Genomic DNA, 22,373 nt, shown 5'->3' with positions numbered 1-22,373 from the left:
GCTTGTGCTACTTACCCAATAGGCTTTCCAAATCCGAAATTAGTTTCATATAATCGAAATCTGCACAAATTTGTCTACCTCATCATGTTATAAAGCAATTTCTTTAATATGATGAGTTGGCATGCCTATTGTTATACTCGTGAAACATCTGGATGTGATCATTAATTTAAAGCACCAAAGATATTTTTGGTATTGATGATGTATTATGAATTTTCTATATTTTGGTGCTAATAAACACTGTATTTTCTTTACTTACAATAATTTTTAATATTTATGGACTATTTTATTATCATTGTATTCTAGTTATTGTATTTTTTAAATTTTTTTATTATATTATTTATCTAATATGCAAAAATTTGTATTCTAAATTAAATATTTATAGTTTCTATAACTTTATCGACATTTCCATCGATATCTTATATCATTTCATAAAATCATAACCTCGATATTTCTGTCGATACCGATATTTTTATCACTGAAGAAAACACATAATCTAGAAGTATCGGGCTCAAAATATTTCTCTTCTTAGCTATCCTTGTATTACGGGCTCAAAGTTAACGTGGGTCACAACACTAGGCCATAGCCTAGCTCATGGCATGATGTCAAGCAGTTTGCACCTCGTCATGAAAATAAATATTTGATGTTCAATAATACTAGAATTATAAAATTATTCATTAAAATTTTATTTATGAAATGATATGATAATATTTAATTAATTAATTTTTTTAATTCACTTATCTATTTAAAACTTTACTTTTTCATATTTAGATTTGATGAATATGTTAATAATAATATTTTAAATGAACATTTTAATAGCTGTAATATTAATGTTTTTAGTAATTAATCGTAGCTTGCTTTTTGTGCCGTCGGCATTGAAAACTCTTCGCAACCCTTGATTCTATTTATCTATTAATTACCATTGAAAAAACTTTCCTTCTTGTTTTTGTTTATTTTATTTTGCTTTTGTACATTTTGGTTAATTTATATCTTAAAAAAAACGGTGGGCTTTGAAATGAAATTAAAATATTTTTTTTTTGGAAATTTAAAAAAAATATAAAAACCTAGAATTGTTTGTTTAGTACTGGAATGTATAGATAAGACAACATATATTACCGTGATGGCCGTGTATAAGATATTTCATTGTATTCTAAATGATCACGCATTTTAATTAAAAATAATATGTCTATCATATATAGACACAATAGCTGGGTTCCTTTTGGCTATAAAACTTTGACTTTTAGCCCAAAAAAAAAAAAAAATAGTTTGTCTATTTGATCTTGTTATGTTAAAAAACTATTAGTAAAAGAGATGTAATCAGTCCATGTGATCAGTTTGTCTATTTTTTAAATTATTACTTTGACAATAAGTTTGTCCATTTATCTTGTTATGTTAAAAAATATTAGTTGTTCTTTTTTATTTTAAATGGAAATTAATTATTCTTTTGAAAGATGAACATTTTATGGCAATAAATTGTGTTTTGTGCCAAAACTTGGACCAACCACTATGTGGTGCCTATCTCCCTCTGTCGGCAGCTCCCCTTTCTCCTTCCTCTTCGAAAGAAAAATTAAATTATTCTATCGAGGCCGATTATGTGTCTCTACTCTCCTTCTGTTTTCCTTTTTACTCTCCCTTGATTACATTTATAACTTTTAACTGTAAGCAACTAAAAAAAATTAATAGATCAATTCCAAATATAATTTTTCAAAAATGTAAATTCAATTGTAATTAAAATAAAATTGAAGAGGTTTAAATCATTTTATTTATTTTTATTTTTTTATTTTTGGTTTACAGTATCACAAACCTCAAATCGATAGTCAGTGTTGCAGCATGCCACTTTTCGAGGCAACCGCTTTCACTCTCCCACATCTACGTGTGGGTTTGCGTGAAATGGATGGACAACCGAATCTTGGTTGTAGTCTTCTTTCTCAGTGGAACCCCTGCATAAACTTGTTTTTGCTATCTGCGGTTAGTCTTCTTTAATTAATTGATACCTATGGTAGCAAACTGCTATTTAATTAAATAAATAAAAAAATCTCATACATGCTCTCTTCTACAAGAAAAAAATTTGTACCAGCTAACAATCTTATCATTACAATTTTTAATGGCAGAAAATTACCTACAGGTGTATTTAATTTAGAATTTAATGAATTTAAATAAATTATAAATTTTAAAAAATTTAATGGATTGTTATAGAATTTTACAAATCTTATAAAAAATTTATAAAAATCCAATGAAATCTTTAGGATCAAAGTTAAATTTTATATTGATAATTTTTTTCATAATTTCACTTTTAAAATCATTTTAAATCAACTTAAATCTAGTATTATTTAAAATCCTTTAAAATTAATAATTTTTTGAATATCTTTAGATTGTAAAAGAATTTTACAAAGTAATAATTAAATGCATTGGAATTTTAATTGACTTTTATAAAATCTATTAAAATCTGAATTTAATATCATTGAATCCGTATAAAATCCTTTAAGATTTAAATTAAATATCTGTAAACTTTTAAAATCCTCAAAAAATTTAAATTAAATATACCTTAGATTTCTTTTTTATTTTTTTTATTTTAGTAAATAAAACAATGAATAAATTCAATTTGGATTTTAAAAGAACTTTTAGATTTTTTTTTTTTAAAGTAACCAACTTTTGCAGAATTTATAAACTTTTATGGACTTTTATACCATTTACAGAGTTATAAAATCCTTTTATGATATGATATCCACATGATTTACTCATAAAAATGTCAATCCCTTGTCTAACTACATTTGCCAAAAGTCCATTATAGCTAGGGTTTTATTGTATCTTTTCAATAATACGACATTGCTTATTAAATACCAAAGCCACGTTTTGGGTTAGTCAACTTCATATATTAAGAAATTAACAATTTGGAAAATTTACCCTCACTATCATTTTAAGTTCATATTTTTTTGGGAGAAAATCTTCTCTTTTGACTTATGTATATAATTAGAGCTTCTTTTATCACCGATAACTAAGTGGCTAGAGGTGACAAAGGTTAACAAATAGTTTGCATAACGTTGAGAGATTTGATTTCTCCACTTTGCATAAAATCTGGCACAACTTCCATCTAAATCGATTTAATTTTGCTATAATTACAATTATTTTCACTTTTTTGAAAAATTATCATTAATCTTCTTTTAGTTTTTTATATTTATCAAAACAGATTTATTTGTTATTTTTTCCAGTTAAAAATGAAATGAAGCTTAAAAATTAATATTTTATAATTAAATAATATTAACAAAATATAGCTATAACTTTTAATTGTTAAAAATGAACTTGTAAAAACTGATAGATAAGAGGCTAATGATAAATTTTTTAAGAGTGAGTTTAGTTATATTTAGGACAAAAATTATATTCATTTTTGTTCTAATAAAATTATTTTTATTGGACCAAAAATTCCAATTCTATTTTAATTATTTTTTTGTCTAATTTTATGTCCAAAATATTTAATTATGATTTTGTATATTTTAAGTTAAATAAAAAATGAATGGATAAATTTTTTCAAATAAAAAAAAAACTATAGATATAAAATGGAAAAATAGCAAAAGTGTTTTTTTTTAAAAAAAATTTAAAAATATTTTTATTTTTGAAAAATAATTATTACTTCAGCATAATGTGGTGCTCATGTCAACAGTGTTAATTTTAATCTCAACATTAGAAATTGAATGAATTTGCAACAATTTTAAAACTTCAAGATCTAATTTGCACCATCAAAAGTTTAAGGCTAAAGTCATACTGCCCCGAAATTTTAAGATATCAAAGTGCAATTTATCTAAAGTAGATTTAATATTATAAAACTTACAAAATTACAAAGATAATCTTTTTTAATAAATTTAATAGATTTATCATGTATTATTATATTTCATCCATTAAAACTCGTTAACATATAGAATTATACTAATATAAACCTGATACGATATTACAATCTAAATTTACAAATTATTGTATAAGTTTATATCATATTGTCGAATATGATTTTGCCAATTCTACATTTTTGGGTCCGAAAATCAGCTATATAGCCTCACTATTTTTTTTGGAAGAAAATCTTCTCTTTGACTTATGTATATCCATTTTCTATATATATACCACTACAAGTAATGGGGGGGGGGGGGGGGGGGGGGGGGGGGGGGGGGGTGGGGGGACGCAATAATTATAGCTTCTTTTATCACAAAATCTTTCTTTTATCACCAACAATTAAGTGGCTACACGTGACAAACGTTGACAAATGGTTCGCATAACGTTGAGAGAGACGTGACAAACGTTGACAAATGGTTCGCATAACGTTGATAGAGATTTTGATTTTTTCCACTTTGCATAAAATATGGCACAACTTCTATCTAATTCGATTTAATTTTGTTATAATGACAATTATATTCACATTTTTTAAAAGTTATCATTAGTCTTCTTTTAGAATTTTATATTTAACAAACAGATTTATTTGTTAGTTTCCTTCTGGTTAAAGATGAAATGAAGGTTAAAAATTAGTATTTTATAATTAAATAATATTGTAAAATATATAACTATAACCTTTAATTGTTAAAAATTAACTCGTAGAAGCTGATAGATAGGAGGTTAATGATAATTTTTTTAAGAATATGTTTAATTATATTTGGGACAAAAAATTATTTTAATTTTTGATCTAGTAAAATTATTTTTATTGGACCAAAAATTCCAATTCTATTTTAATTATTTTTTATCTAATTTTATGTCCAAAAGTATTTAATTATGATTATGTATAATTTAATTTAAATAAAAAATGAAGGATACAGTTTTTCAAATAAAAAACTATAGATATAAAATGGAAAAATAAAAAAATGTATTTTTTAAATTTTTTTAAAAAATATTTTTATTTTCAAAAATAATTATGACTTCAGCATAATGTCATCCTCATGTCAACAACGTTAATTTTAATCTCTCAACATTAGAAATTGAATGAATTTGCAACAATTTTAAAACTTCAAGATCTAATTTGTACCATCAAAAGTTTTAGGCTAAAATAAAATAATCCTAAAATTTTAAGATATCAAAGTACAATTTATCCAAAATAGTTTTAATATTATAAAACTTACACAATTACAAAGATAATCCTTAGTAATAAATTTATCATGTATTATTATGTTTTACCCATTAAAACTCATTAACGTATAGGATAATACAAATCTGAACTTGATACGATATCGCAGCCTAAATTTACAAATTATTGTATAAGTTTGTATTATAATGTCATATAACATTTTGCCAATTCTACATTTTTGGGTCCGGAAATCATTTATATAAGTTCATATATTTTTGAAGAAACTTTCTCTTGGACTTATGTATATCCCTTTTCTATATATATACCGCTACTGGGTGTGCCCTCCCCCACATTTAATTTCCATTAGTCCTTTCTGCGTCTTTTACACAAACCTTTCCTAAGATGAAGAATATTGATATCCAAGTGATCTCCAAGCAGAGCATCAAACCCTCTGCGTCAACCCCAGACCATCTCCGCCATTACCACCTCTCTTTTCTTGATCAAATTGAACCTACGATTTTCATACCTATGATCTTCTTCTACCCTAAACAAGCTGATCATATCATTCTCACTAAAAAACAACTTGTGGACAGGATTAAGAATTCTTTATCCGAGTCCTTAACCTTATTCTATCCTCTTGCTGGACGAGTCAAGAACAAGCTCTACGTCGAATGCAACGACGAAGGCGCTTGCTACTTTGAAGCCGAAGCCAAATGCAAACTTTCTGATATTCTTCAGAATCCAAACCCTCACGACATGAACCATCTTCTTCCATTCGAGCTGGATGACGTTAATGGCTTGCCATTGATCGTCCAAGTCACTTTCTTTGAATGCGAAGGAATTACCCTCGGTGTTGGCATCAACCATGAAGTTGCAGATGGTTTCTCGTTCATCAAGTTCCTTAACACCTGGTCTGCTCTCTCCCGTGGAGAAACTGATTTCAGACCTCCAATTTTCGGAACTGCCAAGCTCTTCCCTCCGAGAGACATGTCAGGTTTCACATTGAATTTCGGGATCGTAAAGGACAATATTCTAGCCAAAAGGTTCGTCTTCGATGCGGCAAAAATAGCAGCTCTCAGAAACAGATACGCAGAAGACAAAGATACCGATAATTATCAGAAACGTCCAACTCGTGTTGAGGCATTATCTGCTTTCATCTGGAACCGCTTCATGGTTTCCACACAACCAAAAGAAACCAGATCAAACAAAATCTACACAATATTACATGCTGTGAATATTCGTTCAAGAATGGAACCGGTTCTTGCTGAGAATTATTTCGGAAACATATACAGCATAGCGGTCTCGGTTCCATCGATGGAAAACGAAGATGGGTTTGAAGAAATTTTGAAGCCGGTGAAGGATTCTATAAACAACATCAATCCTGAGTTTGTGAAGGCATTGCAACAGACAGATGGTGGGCATTTGGATTTTCTGAAACAACGCTCTACGCAGATCAGTAAAGGGGAGGTGATTTCTTTCAGATTCACGAGTCTTTGCAGGTTCCCTGTTTATGAGGCTGATTTCGGGTGGGGAAATCCGGTTTTTGCAGGATCGGCCCGGTGGACATTTAAGAATCTTGTTGTCTTTATTGATACTAAGGTAGGAGATGGAATTGAAGCTTGGATTAATTTGAAGGAGGAAGATATGGCTAAGTTTGAAGTGGATGAAGAGCTTCTGGAGTTTGTTTCCCCGACCCTGAACGCCAACAAAAATTTAATTAATTAATTAATTGAAAAATATGTGGATTAGAGGTTGGAAATTGTTAATTTTCATGCCCAAAAAAAATAAATAAATAAAGATATATATATATATATATATTTATATTATTAAACTATTAGTCTTTAGATTTGCTTGTGGGTTTGTATCCCATGCACAAGGCTGTGCATGGAATTGTTGGATGTATACATTTGTACTTTGTATTATTTAACTTTATTTGGTACGGTGGTACGGATCAGTTTGCATGTCTCTTTTTGTTATTGATTTATTAATTATTGTTGTTGTTTTATCTAAGTCTTGTGTGTGTTTCCAAGGTTCTAATTGAAGTCGACTAGTCGAGTATCTTTAACTTTATTCAATGTTCATTATTTTAAGATTAAAAAAAGTATTTTCATTCTTTCTTATTTCCGGAAAAATTGATCTATGCCAACTAGAAGCAAGAAAATAATATAATTAATTACATATCGTGTAATAACCCATACCAAAATATTTTTGTTGTACAATTTTGATCAAGTGAACAGTATATGGAGCTAAAGTTAACCTTTTCTATGATTAAGATTTTTGGTTTGACTGATGTATCATTGTGTAGAGCTCACCGATACAAATTCATAGACTGGTGCCACGCTAAATTCTAAGTTACGGATAAAAAATTATGGTTTTGTAAAATTTCAAATATCAGTGTCCAAATCAGTCCCAGATTTTCGTCTGTTAGTAATCCAAGGCTCTATATAAATGTTGAAAAGTATGCCCAGCAGGAAACAAGTTTCAAAATATCCATTTTGTCCTCCAAACCCAAGAAATTTCTTTCCAAACCCATGGATCCGAATCAGGTCTTTTCAAACCCATTTTACACCCAACTGGATCATCGCCGTTTTGCCCAATTTCGGCCACCCTCCTTACACATGCGCCAGCTACTCTTGTTACTCATCCCTGGGAGAAAATCTTCAGTGCAACGATGGCACCAGGTCAACTGGTACCACTCCAAGCGATATTATGCCATGTGTAAACAATTTGCCAAATCACTACCATTGTAAGCTCATCTTTCTAATTTAATTTTTTACTTATTGAAAAGGTAAGTATTTTGAACCTTATTTTTGGTTTTTGTGCTGCCCCAAGGACCCTTCTTCTTCTTTGTCATCTTCAACTGTGGCTTCTCCCTCCAGAGAAGTGAACAAAAGCTTAAAGCCACCTCCTGACAGCTTAAAAATGACAAAATAAATAATTCATTTTTTTTTTATTATGTGAAACTTTAAAATACCAAGAGGGATTATAATTTCTTTCTTATATTTAGAAAATTATCATTCTATGAGAGATTACCCATTAATCATAAAATCAAGTTTCTTATGACAAAAAAAAAAAAAAAAGAACTTTAAATTTATAATTCATGAGAGAACTAATTCGCCAGAAACCCCATTATCTTTAAAAAATGCCATTTAAATAACTAACAATTTAGAAGGAGATGGAGAAGAAAAAGTTGTAAGATCATTCTCCAAACAATATTGGAGCGACCTGGTAGGATACACCTCAAGTCAAACATAAGGAATCACAGCATAATATTTAGCTAAACAATTAGCCACATTGTTTGCACTTGTTGGAGTGAAATTGCAGCTAAAATCTCTATGGTACTGAAATAATGGGAGGTGGCTTAAGCTTTTATTCATTTTTCTAGAGATGGAGAAGCCACAGTTGAAGATGAAGAAGAAGACGAAGAAGGGTCTCGAGGGCAACACAAAAACCAAAAACAAGGTCTTTTCAATAAATAAAAATTTAATTAGAAATGTGAGCTCCGGTGATAGTGACCTGGCAAATTGTTTACACATGTCATAATATCACTTGGAGTGGCACTAGTTGACCTGTTACCACCATTGCACTGAAGATTTTCTCCATCTCTGGGTGACCTCACCGACCAAATTTAAAGCCAAACCATCTGCTGACATGCTGGGATCGGCAATTTGAAACTGACGGTGGCCTTTTGACGTTTTCTGCTCATTTGGCCTTTTTTTGGCCCTTTTAGGCCAATCCATAGACCTTTTTAACCATTTTTGGATCCTCTGAACTCCTTTATGTGGTCCATTTGCCAAGATTCCTCACTGTTTGAGAGATACATCAACTTATACTTTGGCTGAGTATTGTGAAAAGTTTTCCGGCCATTGATGACACTTTTAGACTAAGGCGAGTACACCACTGCATTCCTTATCTCTTGGGGCTTTCTTGTCAGGACCCTTCTAAGATCCCTCACTGAAACCCTAGACAAGCCCTAATCCCAGAGAAACACTAACGAACCTTCCAACGGAAAATCTGACAGCATCTCCTCTAAGGGTAGGACTTACCACAAAATTTCCTGCACATGAAACACACTCCAATAAACACCACCTTATTCCTCCCACCTTACTACAATTTGTTTCCACAAATTTACAGCACTCCAAAATAATAACAGGGAATTAATGCAGTATTTAATAAAATGTATCCAATACAGTATACAGAGCATTATACAAATAATTATGAAGTTAATACAATGACTGATGAAACAATACAAGATGGAGAGGAAAAAGGGAGGAAATGCTTCTTGGACTTTCGGCAATGAACTGAGACGTCGGGTTTGCCCCGGACAATCAACTTCTACTAACCTGGACCTAAGGGAACGGAATTTAAAAACATGAGATACTAATCATTTTAGTGAGTAACCCAATCTACTATACAATAATAATAATAATAAAAGGGTAAAGAACTTAGTTAATTGATTAGTAAGAAATAAGTAAATAAATAATAGGTAGTTAAAAATAATATTTTCCCTCAAAACCCTCACGATTCACTCAGTTGGAAAAGTTTCATTTTTAAAACATTTTACAAAACCCGCTATTTGTATGCCCCGAAAACCAAGGAAAACAATTAGTAAATAGTTTTCTAATAAAATACGATGATTCAATAATCCAAATTTATAATGAAATAAATTGAAATAAAAATAACTTATAACAATTACTAAATAACTAATGCATATCATAACAATTAATACCGAAATATTAATAAACTCACATTAAAACAATTCATGAAATAATTAAATAATTAAAATAAATCAATTTATTGAATAATTAAGCAAAAGAAAAATTAAATCAAATTAAAACCTCCATTTGAAATAAATAATAAAAACAACATTAAATATATTCTTAATTTAATTACAATTTCAAAATATTTATTTTGAAAATCATGTTCCGAAAACTACTTGATGCACCCACTATATACCAGTGGCACCAACGGTATCCAGCGTCCCGACCACTGCCAGACAGGAAGTTAAAGAGAGAAACCGGCATACGGTCGCGTGGCGTCCCACTGCGCCGCTGCAAACAGGCATCCCGGCCATGGAGGGGCAGCCTACCCTCATCCGATGGCAACCATAGGACAACCCCATAATCACCTGTGCGCTACTCACACTCACCTGCGCACTCACCACATCCACCTGCGCACTAATCATATCCATGTATAAAGAACACCAGTACGTGTATGGTATATCTAAGAATTATAAAACCAATATATTTATTTTCAAATCTCAAAATCTCATAAATATTACCGGGTTTATTCCATTCAATTAAACCCGTAAATTTTCCACAATTCCTTTATAAATCATCGTCATAAATTCATCGTATAAATTCTATCAATTTCAAATCCATCAACTTTCAAATGCGTCAATTTTCCAATCCACAATATTCAAATGCGTAAGCATAATTTTTAAAATAATATCCTTAAATCCTTAAAATTCAAGATAGGCATAATTTCATTATAATCCCATAAAATTTTTCAAATTCATAAATCCATATAAATGCATTTTCATTGCTTGAAATAAACTCATAATAATTTCAACAATAATCAATAATGCTAAAATCATAATTTCTTTAAATATCAAATTTTCATAAAATGAATTTCCATAATTTATCAAAATCCAAATATGCTTTAATGCACATATACATTTCAATTTATTCAAATTGTGCCATCAAAATTTCAAATATAATTTTGGTAAATATTTAACACATAAATATTAAATCCAAACATTTAATTATCACAAAATAAATAAAATTTAACACCCGAAAATAATTTTGAAGGTGGGTCACTCACCTCGAGCACGCAATTAACCCAAGATCCTCCATGGAATCAATTCCACGATGCACACATGCTCCTAGAACAACAATATTACACAACTCAAATAAATTAATATTTTATTCAAGTAAATAATACCCAGTACTCGGGGGGTTTAACACAAATGGTATTCAAAATTCGCAAATAAGGTGTCTATGGAAAGCTAAGATGATGAGGATCACATTACCGGCCTCCATTGACCCCAATTCCACCGGTGGTGGTCGGAATTTGCCTTGGAAGTATCGGCCGAACTTCACCTCCTCATAACTCGCAAACCACTTCGAATTTAAACAATTGAAGATCGTATTTGAATTCAGAAGACCCAAAATAGGGGGAAAGGGGTGGAAAATTGGATTGGGCTGGCCAGAAATGGCGAGAATCACCGGAAAACTCAAACCCACCGCCGCCGACTTCACAGGCCCGATCTGGTCAGTACGTGTTGCCATCCGGCCACTAAAATCCGGCCAAAACGATTGGTCAAAAAGAGAGGGGGAGAGAGTCAAAGGGGAGAGAGAAATAAAAATCCCTATGTGTGTTTTGTTGGTGCTTGACGGGCTCGGGGAAGAAGGAGAAGGGAAAGAAAGGAAAAGAAATGAAAAGAAAAGTGTTTCCCACGTGGGGAAAAGGAAGAAAAAAAAAAGAAAAAGGCAAAAACAAAAAGAATAAATAAATAAATATTAAAATTATAAAATAATAATATATAAAATAAAAATAAAATAATATAATATAGTTTTTTCTTATTGTTGACATGTGTCACTTCTAAAATTTACACATGGTGCATCCCACTTGGTGACACATGGCATACTATTCACATTTTTAAAAATAATATTAAAATAATACTGTATTTGAAAAATTTTGCAGGTCTATAACTTTTCAACAAAATGTCCAAATCAGGTGTACCACTAGTCTACGGACTCGTATCGACGAGTACTTCACATCTGTACATGAGTCAAAACTCATATCTCCAAAAATAAAAAGACTCCGGCACCTTTGGATAATTTGGACCTCAACTTGTTTTGCTAATAACTTTCAAACCGTAGCTCCGTTTTCGAAGTGCTACTAGTTTATAAACTCGTGCTAACGTGTACTTTTTAACGGGATCTCGGTCCATGTGAAATTCCATAGGAAGCAAAAATTCAATATTTGACCCCTTCTCGGTCAACAACGGTCAAACCCAGTGAACCTCGATTAAATTTGAGAAATTTCTGGTGTACTTTGGGACGGGATATTACATTTTTATTGATATAAAGTTTGTGAATTTTGAAGGTCGTTTGATAATTTTCCATTTTTAGATCAATTAGTTAAATGTCGGATAAATTGCGACTGTGTTTAAACAAAATTGAGGTTGGATTAGTGAAATTAGATATTATTAGGACCCATTAGATGGTTAAATTTCGAAAGATTAGCTTTTTGGTGAAAAATTCCAATTTTGGATACCGGATCCTAAGAGTACGGAGTATAATTGGATCGTTCGGTATCCAATTTATGTAAATTTTAGTGGTATAATTTATTTTAAGACATTTGGTTCATACAAGTGTCTTTAGTTTAGTTGTTAGAGCCTGAGAAATATTTTATTATCTTACAGATACTCGTATTGAGTCTGGAGACGATTTTACAAGAGAGCAGGAGTGAACATCTATAGTACTGTGAGTGGTTATATCATTTTCAAATGTTTTGGGGATATAGTATAATATATTTATGATTTAAATATTTTATGTACATACCATTTGATTGAAATGTTTGCTTTATGCATATAAAAATATCTGCTTTCACATATATATATATATATATATATATATATTATTTTATATGATTTTTGACAATATTTTAAGTGATTTTCAATTCTAATGAGCTCATAAATTGACTTATGGTATTTAAATATCTTGGTATTTGAATTGAGGTTTTAAATCATTTTGAAAATTAATTGGCTTGAGAAAACATATTGAAATTTATATGATTTTAAGTATGTTCAAATATTTTATAATTTTATGTGCTTAAAATTGGTTTATGGTGAATTTATTTCATTGTGGTATTACTGATATTAGCATGAAATGATGTTTGAAAATTTTGAAATATTTAAATAAGCGGTTGAATTTAAATATGAAATTATGATTTATGATACAATATTGTTTGGAAAAATATATATGATCATACAAGATTATTTAAAGAATACTGTATTGGTTATTTTTAATTGATGTACCATATAATACCAATGTCTCATATCAGTATTATATTATATCGCACGGTTTGTCACGGTACGATGAGGTTGGGTTCATCCTGATGGTTTTGTTATTGCCATGGACCGTAAGGTTCCCGACGGTTTATTATTGCCACAGTGCAGTGAGATTGGATTCATCCCACATGTTTATTATTGCCACGGGCCATGAGGTTGGGTACGTCTCGACGGTTTATTATTTCCATGATACCTTTAGTATATTGAGGGTCGTGAGGTAGGTGTATCCCATGATTTATAGTTTTGTATATCGTTTGGTATATTGTATATGCTTTGAGTATATTGTTGGTTCAAATATGGTGATTATTACTACACTTTCATAATTATTTTGTTAAATTATTTTTATAATATTTTATGCTCAATATTTATATCTTGATTAACATATTTTATAATATTATATTGATCGTTCATTTTATACCTTTGAGTATTGATTCTGTAACATTAAATTGGCATACAAGTTTGGATTTTATGAAATAATTTTTAAACAAGAAACTTTTCTAACAAGTGGAACAAGAGATTTTGAAAGAAAATTTTATGGAAATAAATTATTATTTTTCTATTATACTATGCCATTCATTGAGATTTCTTTATCTCACGTTTTTTTTTTTTTTGTTTTAAATTCGTTCCCGTAGGTCCAGACAGTTAGTAGCAGTCTACCTTGCGCATCGCTTGCCACTTTGTTCTTTTCACAACAGCAGCAGTACTTATATTTCTTTATCCATTATTATCTTTCTAGACTTATTTATTATCTATTTGTACTTCTAAACTTGCAACTACTCTTAGAATGTTTTGATTTAGATATTAGACTCAGTAGAAATCCGATTATATACATGGTAGTTATGGCTTGTAGTACAATAGGCCAATTGTGGATTTTTATGCTGTTGTAGTTTTTTATGCTGTTGTGGTTTATTATATTTATATTGAGGTATTATTGATATTGCTTGTATCATTGTCCACGTTTTAAATGGGGTTCCATTGGATATTATTTAGGGATTGTCCAGTAAAATTTCACCAAACGGGATCGTCCGAGAAATTCTGAGAGGATTCCTGGAACGGATCTTGTCATATCGGCACCCTCGTAAACCGTAATACATAAAATACTTGATCTAATTGAGAAAAACTAATTTACATTTTTACTTTGGCTTCATGTATATGTAATTCAAAAGTTTAAATATTCAATATAAATAAATAATTAGGGGTCTTATAGTAACTTAAAATAAATAAATAAATAAATAAAAAATTTGGCTCGTGATAGCCCAGATAGGGCCCACCATCTAACGCAACGAGGAGTAATTTTTCGGGAGGAGAAAATCTTGTATGCAATGGTACTACCAGCTCAGTTGGTACTATTTCAAGTCATTGAATCCTATATGTTTAAAATTTATCATATGAGAGACTAGCTCATCATCTTTAAAAGATCAACCATTTTGCACGCTTGCGGTTTTCTTCCATGGCTGGCTTTTTCCATCTCCTTTCTTCCAAGGCATGAATTTTACAGCCCACCACATTTTCTTCCTATGTAGCTTCTTGATCTCCATACCTTTACCTTTTTGAGACAGACCAATTTGCGGACTTGCACAATTCTTCAATTTCGAATCCCAATCTTTAGAGTTGGACGCTTTGTAACATCCGATAAAGTGGGTATATTACTAAGCTCTTTATCTTCATTATTCCTTTCCAATATGATTTGGACTTGAAATATTTCATGGTCATTTTAATAGGGGGGAAAAAAAATTCGATTTACAGAGCTAAGAAAACTCACTTTCTTTGTCTAATGTTTCTGTAAGATTTGTGAGAGAGTTTGACATGAAAAGGAAATAAAGAGTGAGGAATAGCTTCTATGTGAGATAGGGATGGAGAAGCAGGCAAAAAGCCAACCGCCAACAACAAGAATAAGTGGGTGAAGGATTTTACGTTTTTAAAAATAAAAATAATTGAAAAAAATGGATGATTAGCTACTCTCTGACATGGCCAATTTTAAACACATGATAATCAATGACTTTGAATAGTACCAGTTGACCTGGTACCATAAATACATGCAAGATTTTCTTTTTTGGGAGGCTCTTACTAATCACCATCCAGAGGGCCACATTGCTCTATAGAATAAATCTCAAATGAATTAAATAAATCATTATTAAATTCACAATATTTAATATTGTCTCAATCATTACATTTTCTCATGGAAAGATATGGACGGAGAAAAATAAGTGTAAGAACCTAGTTGATTAGGGTTAGATAATCTTTCTCCGAACACGATAATTAATTTCCATGTTTTTTGGTTTCGTTAACTTAACAAATTAAGAAATTATATTAGCCAAACAATACCACAATACGCAAAAGAAGAAATGATTAAAAAAAAACAAAAAAAGTACAAGAAGGAGGTTTGATTCTTTACTTTTCTTGTTGTTTTGGTAAATATAATTTCCTTAATTTTACACGTTATATGCTTACTTTTTGACTTTTATCATTGACTGGTCTACTTCAGTAATTTACTTATGAACTTTAACATCGTTCTATAAAAAATATATATATAATATTAATAGTTAGTGCCTAGTCCTCGTTATTGTATATATAAAACTTCAATTAATATCAGCAAAATATATATATTAAAGTTCAAAATTTCGATTTTGATGGAAATATTAAATGTTTAAAATATAATTTTTTTATGAAAATGTGTATCGAATATTGATAAAAATTTACAAAAAATAATGATAATTTATTTTAAAAAATAAAATTTTTTGTTAAAACTTTAACATTAATTTATTTAAACAATCAATTATCAAATTGATTATAAAAATTACAAAAGTATTGAATAGATATTATATTTCTCTCAATCAATTTAATTTATAGTAAACTGTAACAATCATAAATAAACTATTATTGATAAAAATATGCAAAAAGCAAAGTATATATTTGATAAATTATTTATTAATTAAGATAAAACAATCATCATAATTATATTATATTTCATAAATACAATCTCAATACTCATAGAACTCTTAGATAATTGAAAATTATTAGTAGATTTTTCGTTCTCATTTTGAGATATGAAATATGAAAAGCAATTATTAAGAGATGTATCTCCTTAATAATTTTTAACGTAATTATTAATATGTCAACCATAAAGATTTTGTATTAAATATAGTTATTCTTCCTGTTTAGTACAATATATTCTATCATTATTTTTATTTTTATTTGCTTAATGTTATTAATTTAAATGTATGAATATCAATTCTACATAATATTGTATTTACATGTTATTATTTTCCATTCTTATATAATCAATTATTAACTTATAATTATGGGATTCTAAGGAATCTATTTTATACAAAATGTATATCAAATAGTTATATAGAACTAATTAAGGTTATTGAATTCAATTCATGTCATTTTATTTATATCGTTAAATACTTAAAAAATAATTTAAAGGTTAAAAAAAACCATCACTAAAGTTAATTTGGTAAAATAATTTACCAAACATCAATAATATTTTTTAAATTTATAAATATTTCTAAAATTTCTATAAATTTTTTTGAAAATTTACATGGAAATTTCAAAATTTTGATGGATATTATGGATTTTTTTAACTAAATTATTAAGAATTTGATATAGATATTTTGATGAAAATTTTCATATAAATTTTGGTAAAATTTCAAAAATTTCGATGGATATTATGAAAATTCTAACTCTTTCCATTTGAAACCTAAATTTTATTTCAACCTTTTAAAAAAAAAGAAAAAAAATTTCTAGGAAATTTCGAATATTTTAAACCTTGTGATACATTTTAAACCTTGTGTATCTTGTGTATCACAAGGTTTAAAATATCTGAAATTTTCTCAAAATTTTTATTTTTTTTAAAGGGTCGAAATAAACTTTTATATTGATTTATAACATAAATGATGTAAATATTCCCTCCCTACTAAATAAAGTCTCAACGTTCATCCTTCTTTTTCTCATCAACTGATCCCCAATCTTTAGTTACAATAGGAATATACTCCCATGTTATGGCTCCAATGCAAGATGCGAATTTGTATGTATAAGTATCAACTACTTGACCCCATTCATTGAATTAAACTGGCAGTTTGGTCGTCTTGTCTTTTTCAGTTCAATATTTTGATTTGTGGTGTTTCTCAATATCAGCATATAGTGAAGACGAAGATGAAGAGTATTCAACTTCGCAAGACATCCTAATCCCCTCACTTCCATTACGAGTTGCAGCAGCAAATAAACCTTTTTTTTCTTTGGCTGCTCTCTTCTTAGCTTGCATAGAATACTTTGCAAGAATAGAAAAACTAAACAAAGAATGGTGGTGTGTGGTGGGAAAGGGAAAAGGAAAAGGAAAGTATATGTTTAATATACCATAAAACAATGAAGTTATTGAAATCATCACGAATATATTCTTACAACAATAATACAACAACCTTTTTGTTATTTTTCAAAGATGGAATGTGATTGTCTAGTGAAATTGATCAGCCAAAAAAAACCCAGCAATTACTAAAGTGCTCAGTTTTCACCACCATTACATCCAAGTCAGTTTAAGGGATTGAACAAGAAACATCCCTCTCAAAATGAAGAAACAACGGGTACTCACTTATTGGGCAAGGGTGTGCATATATGTACTCAAAAATTGCGATGGACACAACATTACCTTTTGGATACTTGGCACACTAACAAAGTTGCTCCAAATATGAATATGATCACTTAAGAACAGTAACTTCAGATCACCTCAATGGGCAGTCTTACTATTATTTAATTAGAGGATTTTCATAAGCTATGGACACAACATTAACTTTTGGATACTTGGCACACTAACAAAGTTGCTTCAACTATGAATATGATCACTTAAGAACAGTAATTTCACATCACCCTCTATCGGCAGTCTTACTATTATTTAATTAGAGGATTTTCATAAGCTCTTCAATCATTACAAGTATAAAAGATATTCATGAATCATACAAGTTGTCAGAGGATATATAGTATGAGAGTTAGAAAGAGGTTGATCCTTAAACATATTATTAAACCCAACAGCTTACTCAATTGCTTAAACAGAGGCGTATATCCTTGGACAAATAATATGAATCACAGCCAACTAAGCAGAATTACAGCCAAAAAAGCAGAGTTTACCTTGATAAATGCACCATTCTTTATCCATCAACACGACCAAAAAATTAAACCAAAATGGAAGATAAATGGAAGCAATGCAAATGGATTTAAACAAATACATAAATTACTACAGAGTATTTTATGATGATCTTATTAAAGTAAATGGCTTTCTTATAAATAAGATATAAACGGGACATTCAACTTGTATGCAAAATTTAAGAAGTACAAGCCATCATTACGACTAACAACAAAAGATAAATTTTATGACCATTTAAATGAGGCAATTTTGAATGGAGAATTGTGAGAAACTAGAATTCCAAAAACTTGCTTAATCATTGCAAACAGCTCCCTCACATATATAATTCATACCACCACTCAACAATCTACTAATCAAGAGATTGTCTAGCATGGAAAATAAAACAGTTCTCTTATCCGATAAGTGAACTTTAGACTCTTCACTCAGACCAAGAAATCCAAATATACAAATTAAAATTATGAGGTGAAGTACAAAAAAGGCCCTAAAAATAATGTTATGAGATTGTCTATATTCAAATCTTCATGACTAGAGTGTCATTGTCATGGACCTCTTGTTGGTAGTTATTTTTTCTTGGTGAAAACCTCGTGGTGGTGGTAAGTTTCATCTATACAATTCTGGTTCACTACTATGCTCAGAGATTTAAATTTAATAGCTTATGATTTAAAATCTGAGAAATTCAATGGATTCTTCTACTGACATGAATTTAATTTTGAGTAGAAGAATTCTTCTTTTTATGACATACGACACTGCATACTAATTTGGACAAAAAATATGTCGACACAGAGTCCAAGAACAATTTAGCCAGCATATATAATCTTTGCACCAACCAAGCGCAGAACATAGAATGGATAAATTGCGTCGGATCATAAATTGGTTCATCAATTTTTGTCTGCACGAACCTTTAGATCAGAGTTAAAAAAGAAGAACCACTAACTATAAATATATGATAACGCAGCTTGCAAATTAGTTGGAAATTTGAAGGCTTTTCTAATATTCTCCAGCAGTCATTTAAAACACTAGTACGTGCATTTTTATCAAACAGAGCAAACTATAGGCAGCTAGCCTTTTATTAATTCCACAAACAATAAATTGAAATACAATGAAAACATAAAAACGTAATCAATTACACCAATAAATAATCAATCAAATACGAATCCTGTCTGTTTATGGAAAGGAAATCAAGCTGAGTCCAGAAGCCCCTGATAATTACCTTCAAAAATCAACATATTTTCTTCCTCCAATGTAACCCAAGCCTCAATTCCATCACCTTGTTTGGTATCCACCAAAACTATTGTGTTCTTGAACGCTACACTCGTGCTACTTACCCAAACAGGCTTTCCAAATCCGAAATCAGTTTCATACAATGGAAATTTACACCAACTTGTGCAACTGTAACGTTCCATATCCTTATAATCTTCTCTCCCTTTGAAAAACTCACTGATTACTGAAAAACCTTCTTCTCCATTAAATTTGCTTGCCTTCAAGCTAAATTCATTCACAGCTTCCTTCATCTTATACACCATGGTTTTCAAATCCATTTCGTCTTTTATTACCACTGGAGCTAACCAGAAAAGATTACCAATGGAGTTTTTCGGCAATGGCTTATTCATCCTTCTGCGTAAATCCACTGCCTGAAACAGCACCGATGGTTTTACGGACCCTGTTATCGATCGAGAAGCAGACATTGCACCTTTCAAGATCAGGGCCATAACAATTTCAACCCGAGACGGGTATTGTTTTCGGATCGAACCAACATTGGCTTTGAGGCCAGCAATCTTTGCAGCTTCGAACACGAACCTCTTCGTCGTCAATTTTCCAGGTGGGAGCATGTAGTTTGGCCGTGGCATGAAAGATGATAAATCTCTCGGTGGCAGCAAAGAGTCACCGATGAACACTGGCGACGCAGTTTGGCTGTACCCGCGCATATTTGAAGTCCAGCCATGGAGGAAAGTTATCAGAGACGATACGTCGAACAGTTTGTGGGAAAGACAGACGCTAATGGCGGTCCCTCCACACTGAAACCTCGTGAACTGGATAATCCCCATGCAACCTGGAGCAAAATCACGGGTTGTGGGATCGTTGGTGGGAAGGAAATGGTTCAGCAATTTAGCATCCGGTTTGGTGAGAAACTCAGAAAGACTGCAATTCACATTGGCTTCGACGAAAAGAGCTCCTTCATCGTTGCAGTCGACGGAAATTGCATCTTTGAGCTTCCCTGCCATTGGATAGAATGAAGTTAAAGTTTCAGCGAGAGAGTTCTTCAAGTGTTGGGAGTTATTTCTCTCCAAACTGTTTGGTCGACACTGATGATGATCACCGATGTCGGCGTCTTCGATTTTGGTGTCTGCAGAGTAGAAGAGAATGATAAGACCATAGATTGGAGGATGGATTTGATCCAGAAGAGAAAGGTTGAAGTTTTTCAGATGAGTAGGAGTTGGAGAAGAGGGTTTGATCCTCTGTTTTGCTATAATATCAACTTTCAACTCCATTTCTTTTTCACTTACTCTTTCTTGCTTTGTTTGTTTGTTTTTTTTTTTTTTTTTTGGCTGTGCTTCAGTTAACGTTGTAGCTGTGCATTCTTATAATGGGGGTTTACAAATCTCCGACTTGTTTAAATTACTCAAAGAAATATTGCAATTTGCTGTTGTTAGCCTAAAATGGTTTACAAATCTCCAACTTGTTTAAAATGGTTTCAACTCACTAAACATTGCCAACTTGCTGTTAATAGCGTAACCATTATTCCTGGCTAGCTGCTTATTTGACTTTTCAAACTTGAGACTAAACTATTCGGGTTATCTGAGTTATTTCATAAGGTCAACTACTTAAAAAAAAAAAAAACACCCAATGTCATTAAAAAACTACTAAAAGAAGAAAGTCAATAGCTAAAAGTATTTTTTATATAATGTGTATTTTGCAATTGATGTATTTGGCAATATTTCCAAGTTGAGAGATTGTGTAGCCTCAATTCTTTTTTATTTACGTTAAAATTTCAATATATGTAATAAGTGCAATTATAATTTAATTTAATATATATATATATATATATATGTCTTATATCTACACTACCATTTTCTTAGCCAGTTCATGCCAGGCAGCTTGTACCTGCTTAGAAAAATAAACATTTGATATTTAATTTCTAGTGATTAATCTTGTAGCTTCCTCATGGAGACACTTGGCAACCCCCCTTTATCTATTAATTATCATTGAAAAGCACATTCATTCAAGTTCAATCGCTTTTTTTTTTTTTTTTCTATGTATTCAGTAGAGATTTAATTTTATTTTTTTTAATATAGAATTTGAAATTTGGATATATTCAATACAAATTTTTAAAGACTCCATATAGTTCGATAGTATTTAATATATATTTTTAAAAGCTTTTAAAAAATCTATAAAAGTTGTGAGATATTCATTTAAAATGTTTCAAAAGTTTATAAAAAATCATGTTGTATTCATAATATTAATGATTTTTATTATTAATGATTTTTATTAACTTTTTAAACTCTAGACATCTATTGACTTTGAAGCCAAATATGGGAGTATTTGTTTAAAAGATTCTCCATCTTTTTACTTTTGAAGACTTTTGAAATAACTATACTAAATTTATCCCACAAGCTATTTTGCTCTTTCCTTTCTTAATTGGAAAGAACTCTAGTGCTTCCGGAGGTCCCATTGGTTATTTTGGTTATTTTCTACTTCTTCGAAATCAAAAAGCCAAAAAAAAAATATATATATATATATATATATTAGATTGCTAATTTATATACAAAGTGGAATGAATAAAAATATAATTGATTTACATTTTACCAAACAACAATCTTTTTACTAATTTTATTTAAATTTCACATGTTTCATCCATTTTTGATAAAATAATATATAATATTGATAATATATTAATATCTTTTTAGTGTTATGTCAAGAGTGAATTAGGTCTACTATCTAAAATAACATTGTTTTATATAGTTAAAAATAAAATTTACAATAATGTAAACAGTTTTAGGAAAAAATAATTCAGTCTAATCCAATGCAATTCAACATTCAAATAGGTAAACTTGGGAATATAATTTTTATTAACGCTACATGCATCATATAGTCTACCAAATTTGAAATGTTTGATTTCACAG

The 22,373-nt window shown here is 30.2% G+C and overlaps 2 protein-coding genes across 2 annotated transcripts; one reads left to right on the top strand and one right to left on the bottom strand.

Annotated features, from left to right (window-relative positions):
- Positions 1–5,349: 5,349 nt before the first annotated feature.
- Positions 5,350–6,962, top strand: LOC107428424 (stemmadenine O-acetyltransferase). The gene has a single exon (XM_016038955.3). The coding sequence runs from the start codon at positions 5,438–5,440 to the stop codon at positions 6,758–6,760; it is 1,323 nt and encodes a 440-aa protein (XP_015894441.3). The 5' UTR covers positions 5,350–5,437; the 3' UTR covers positions 6,761–6,962.
- A 12,293-nt stretch (positions 6,963–19,255) lies between these two features.
- Positions 19,256–20,904, bottom strand: LOC107428423 (stemmadenine O-acetyltransferase). Its single transcript, XM_016038954.3, has one exon. The coding sequence runs from the start codon at positions 20,739–20,741 to the stop codon at positions 19,431–19,433; it is 1,311 nt and encodes a 436-aa protein (XP_015894440.3). The 5' UTR covers positions 20,742–20,904; the 3' UTR covers positions 19,256–19,430.
- Between the last annotated feature and the right edge of the window lie 1,469 nt (positions 20,905–22,373).

This window comes from Ziziphus jujuba, chromosome 12 (assembly GCF_031755915.1).
Source record: "Ziziphus jujuba cultivar Dongzao chromosome 12, ASM3175591v1".
NCBI lineage: Eukaryota > Viridiplantae > Streptophyta > Magnoliopsida > Rosales > Rhamnaceae > Ziziphus > Ziziphus jujuba.
Note: the sequence above shows the minus strand (reverse complement) of the source record. Positions and strands in the feature narration are given on the sequence as shown.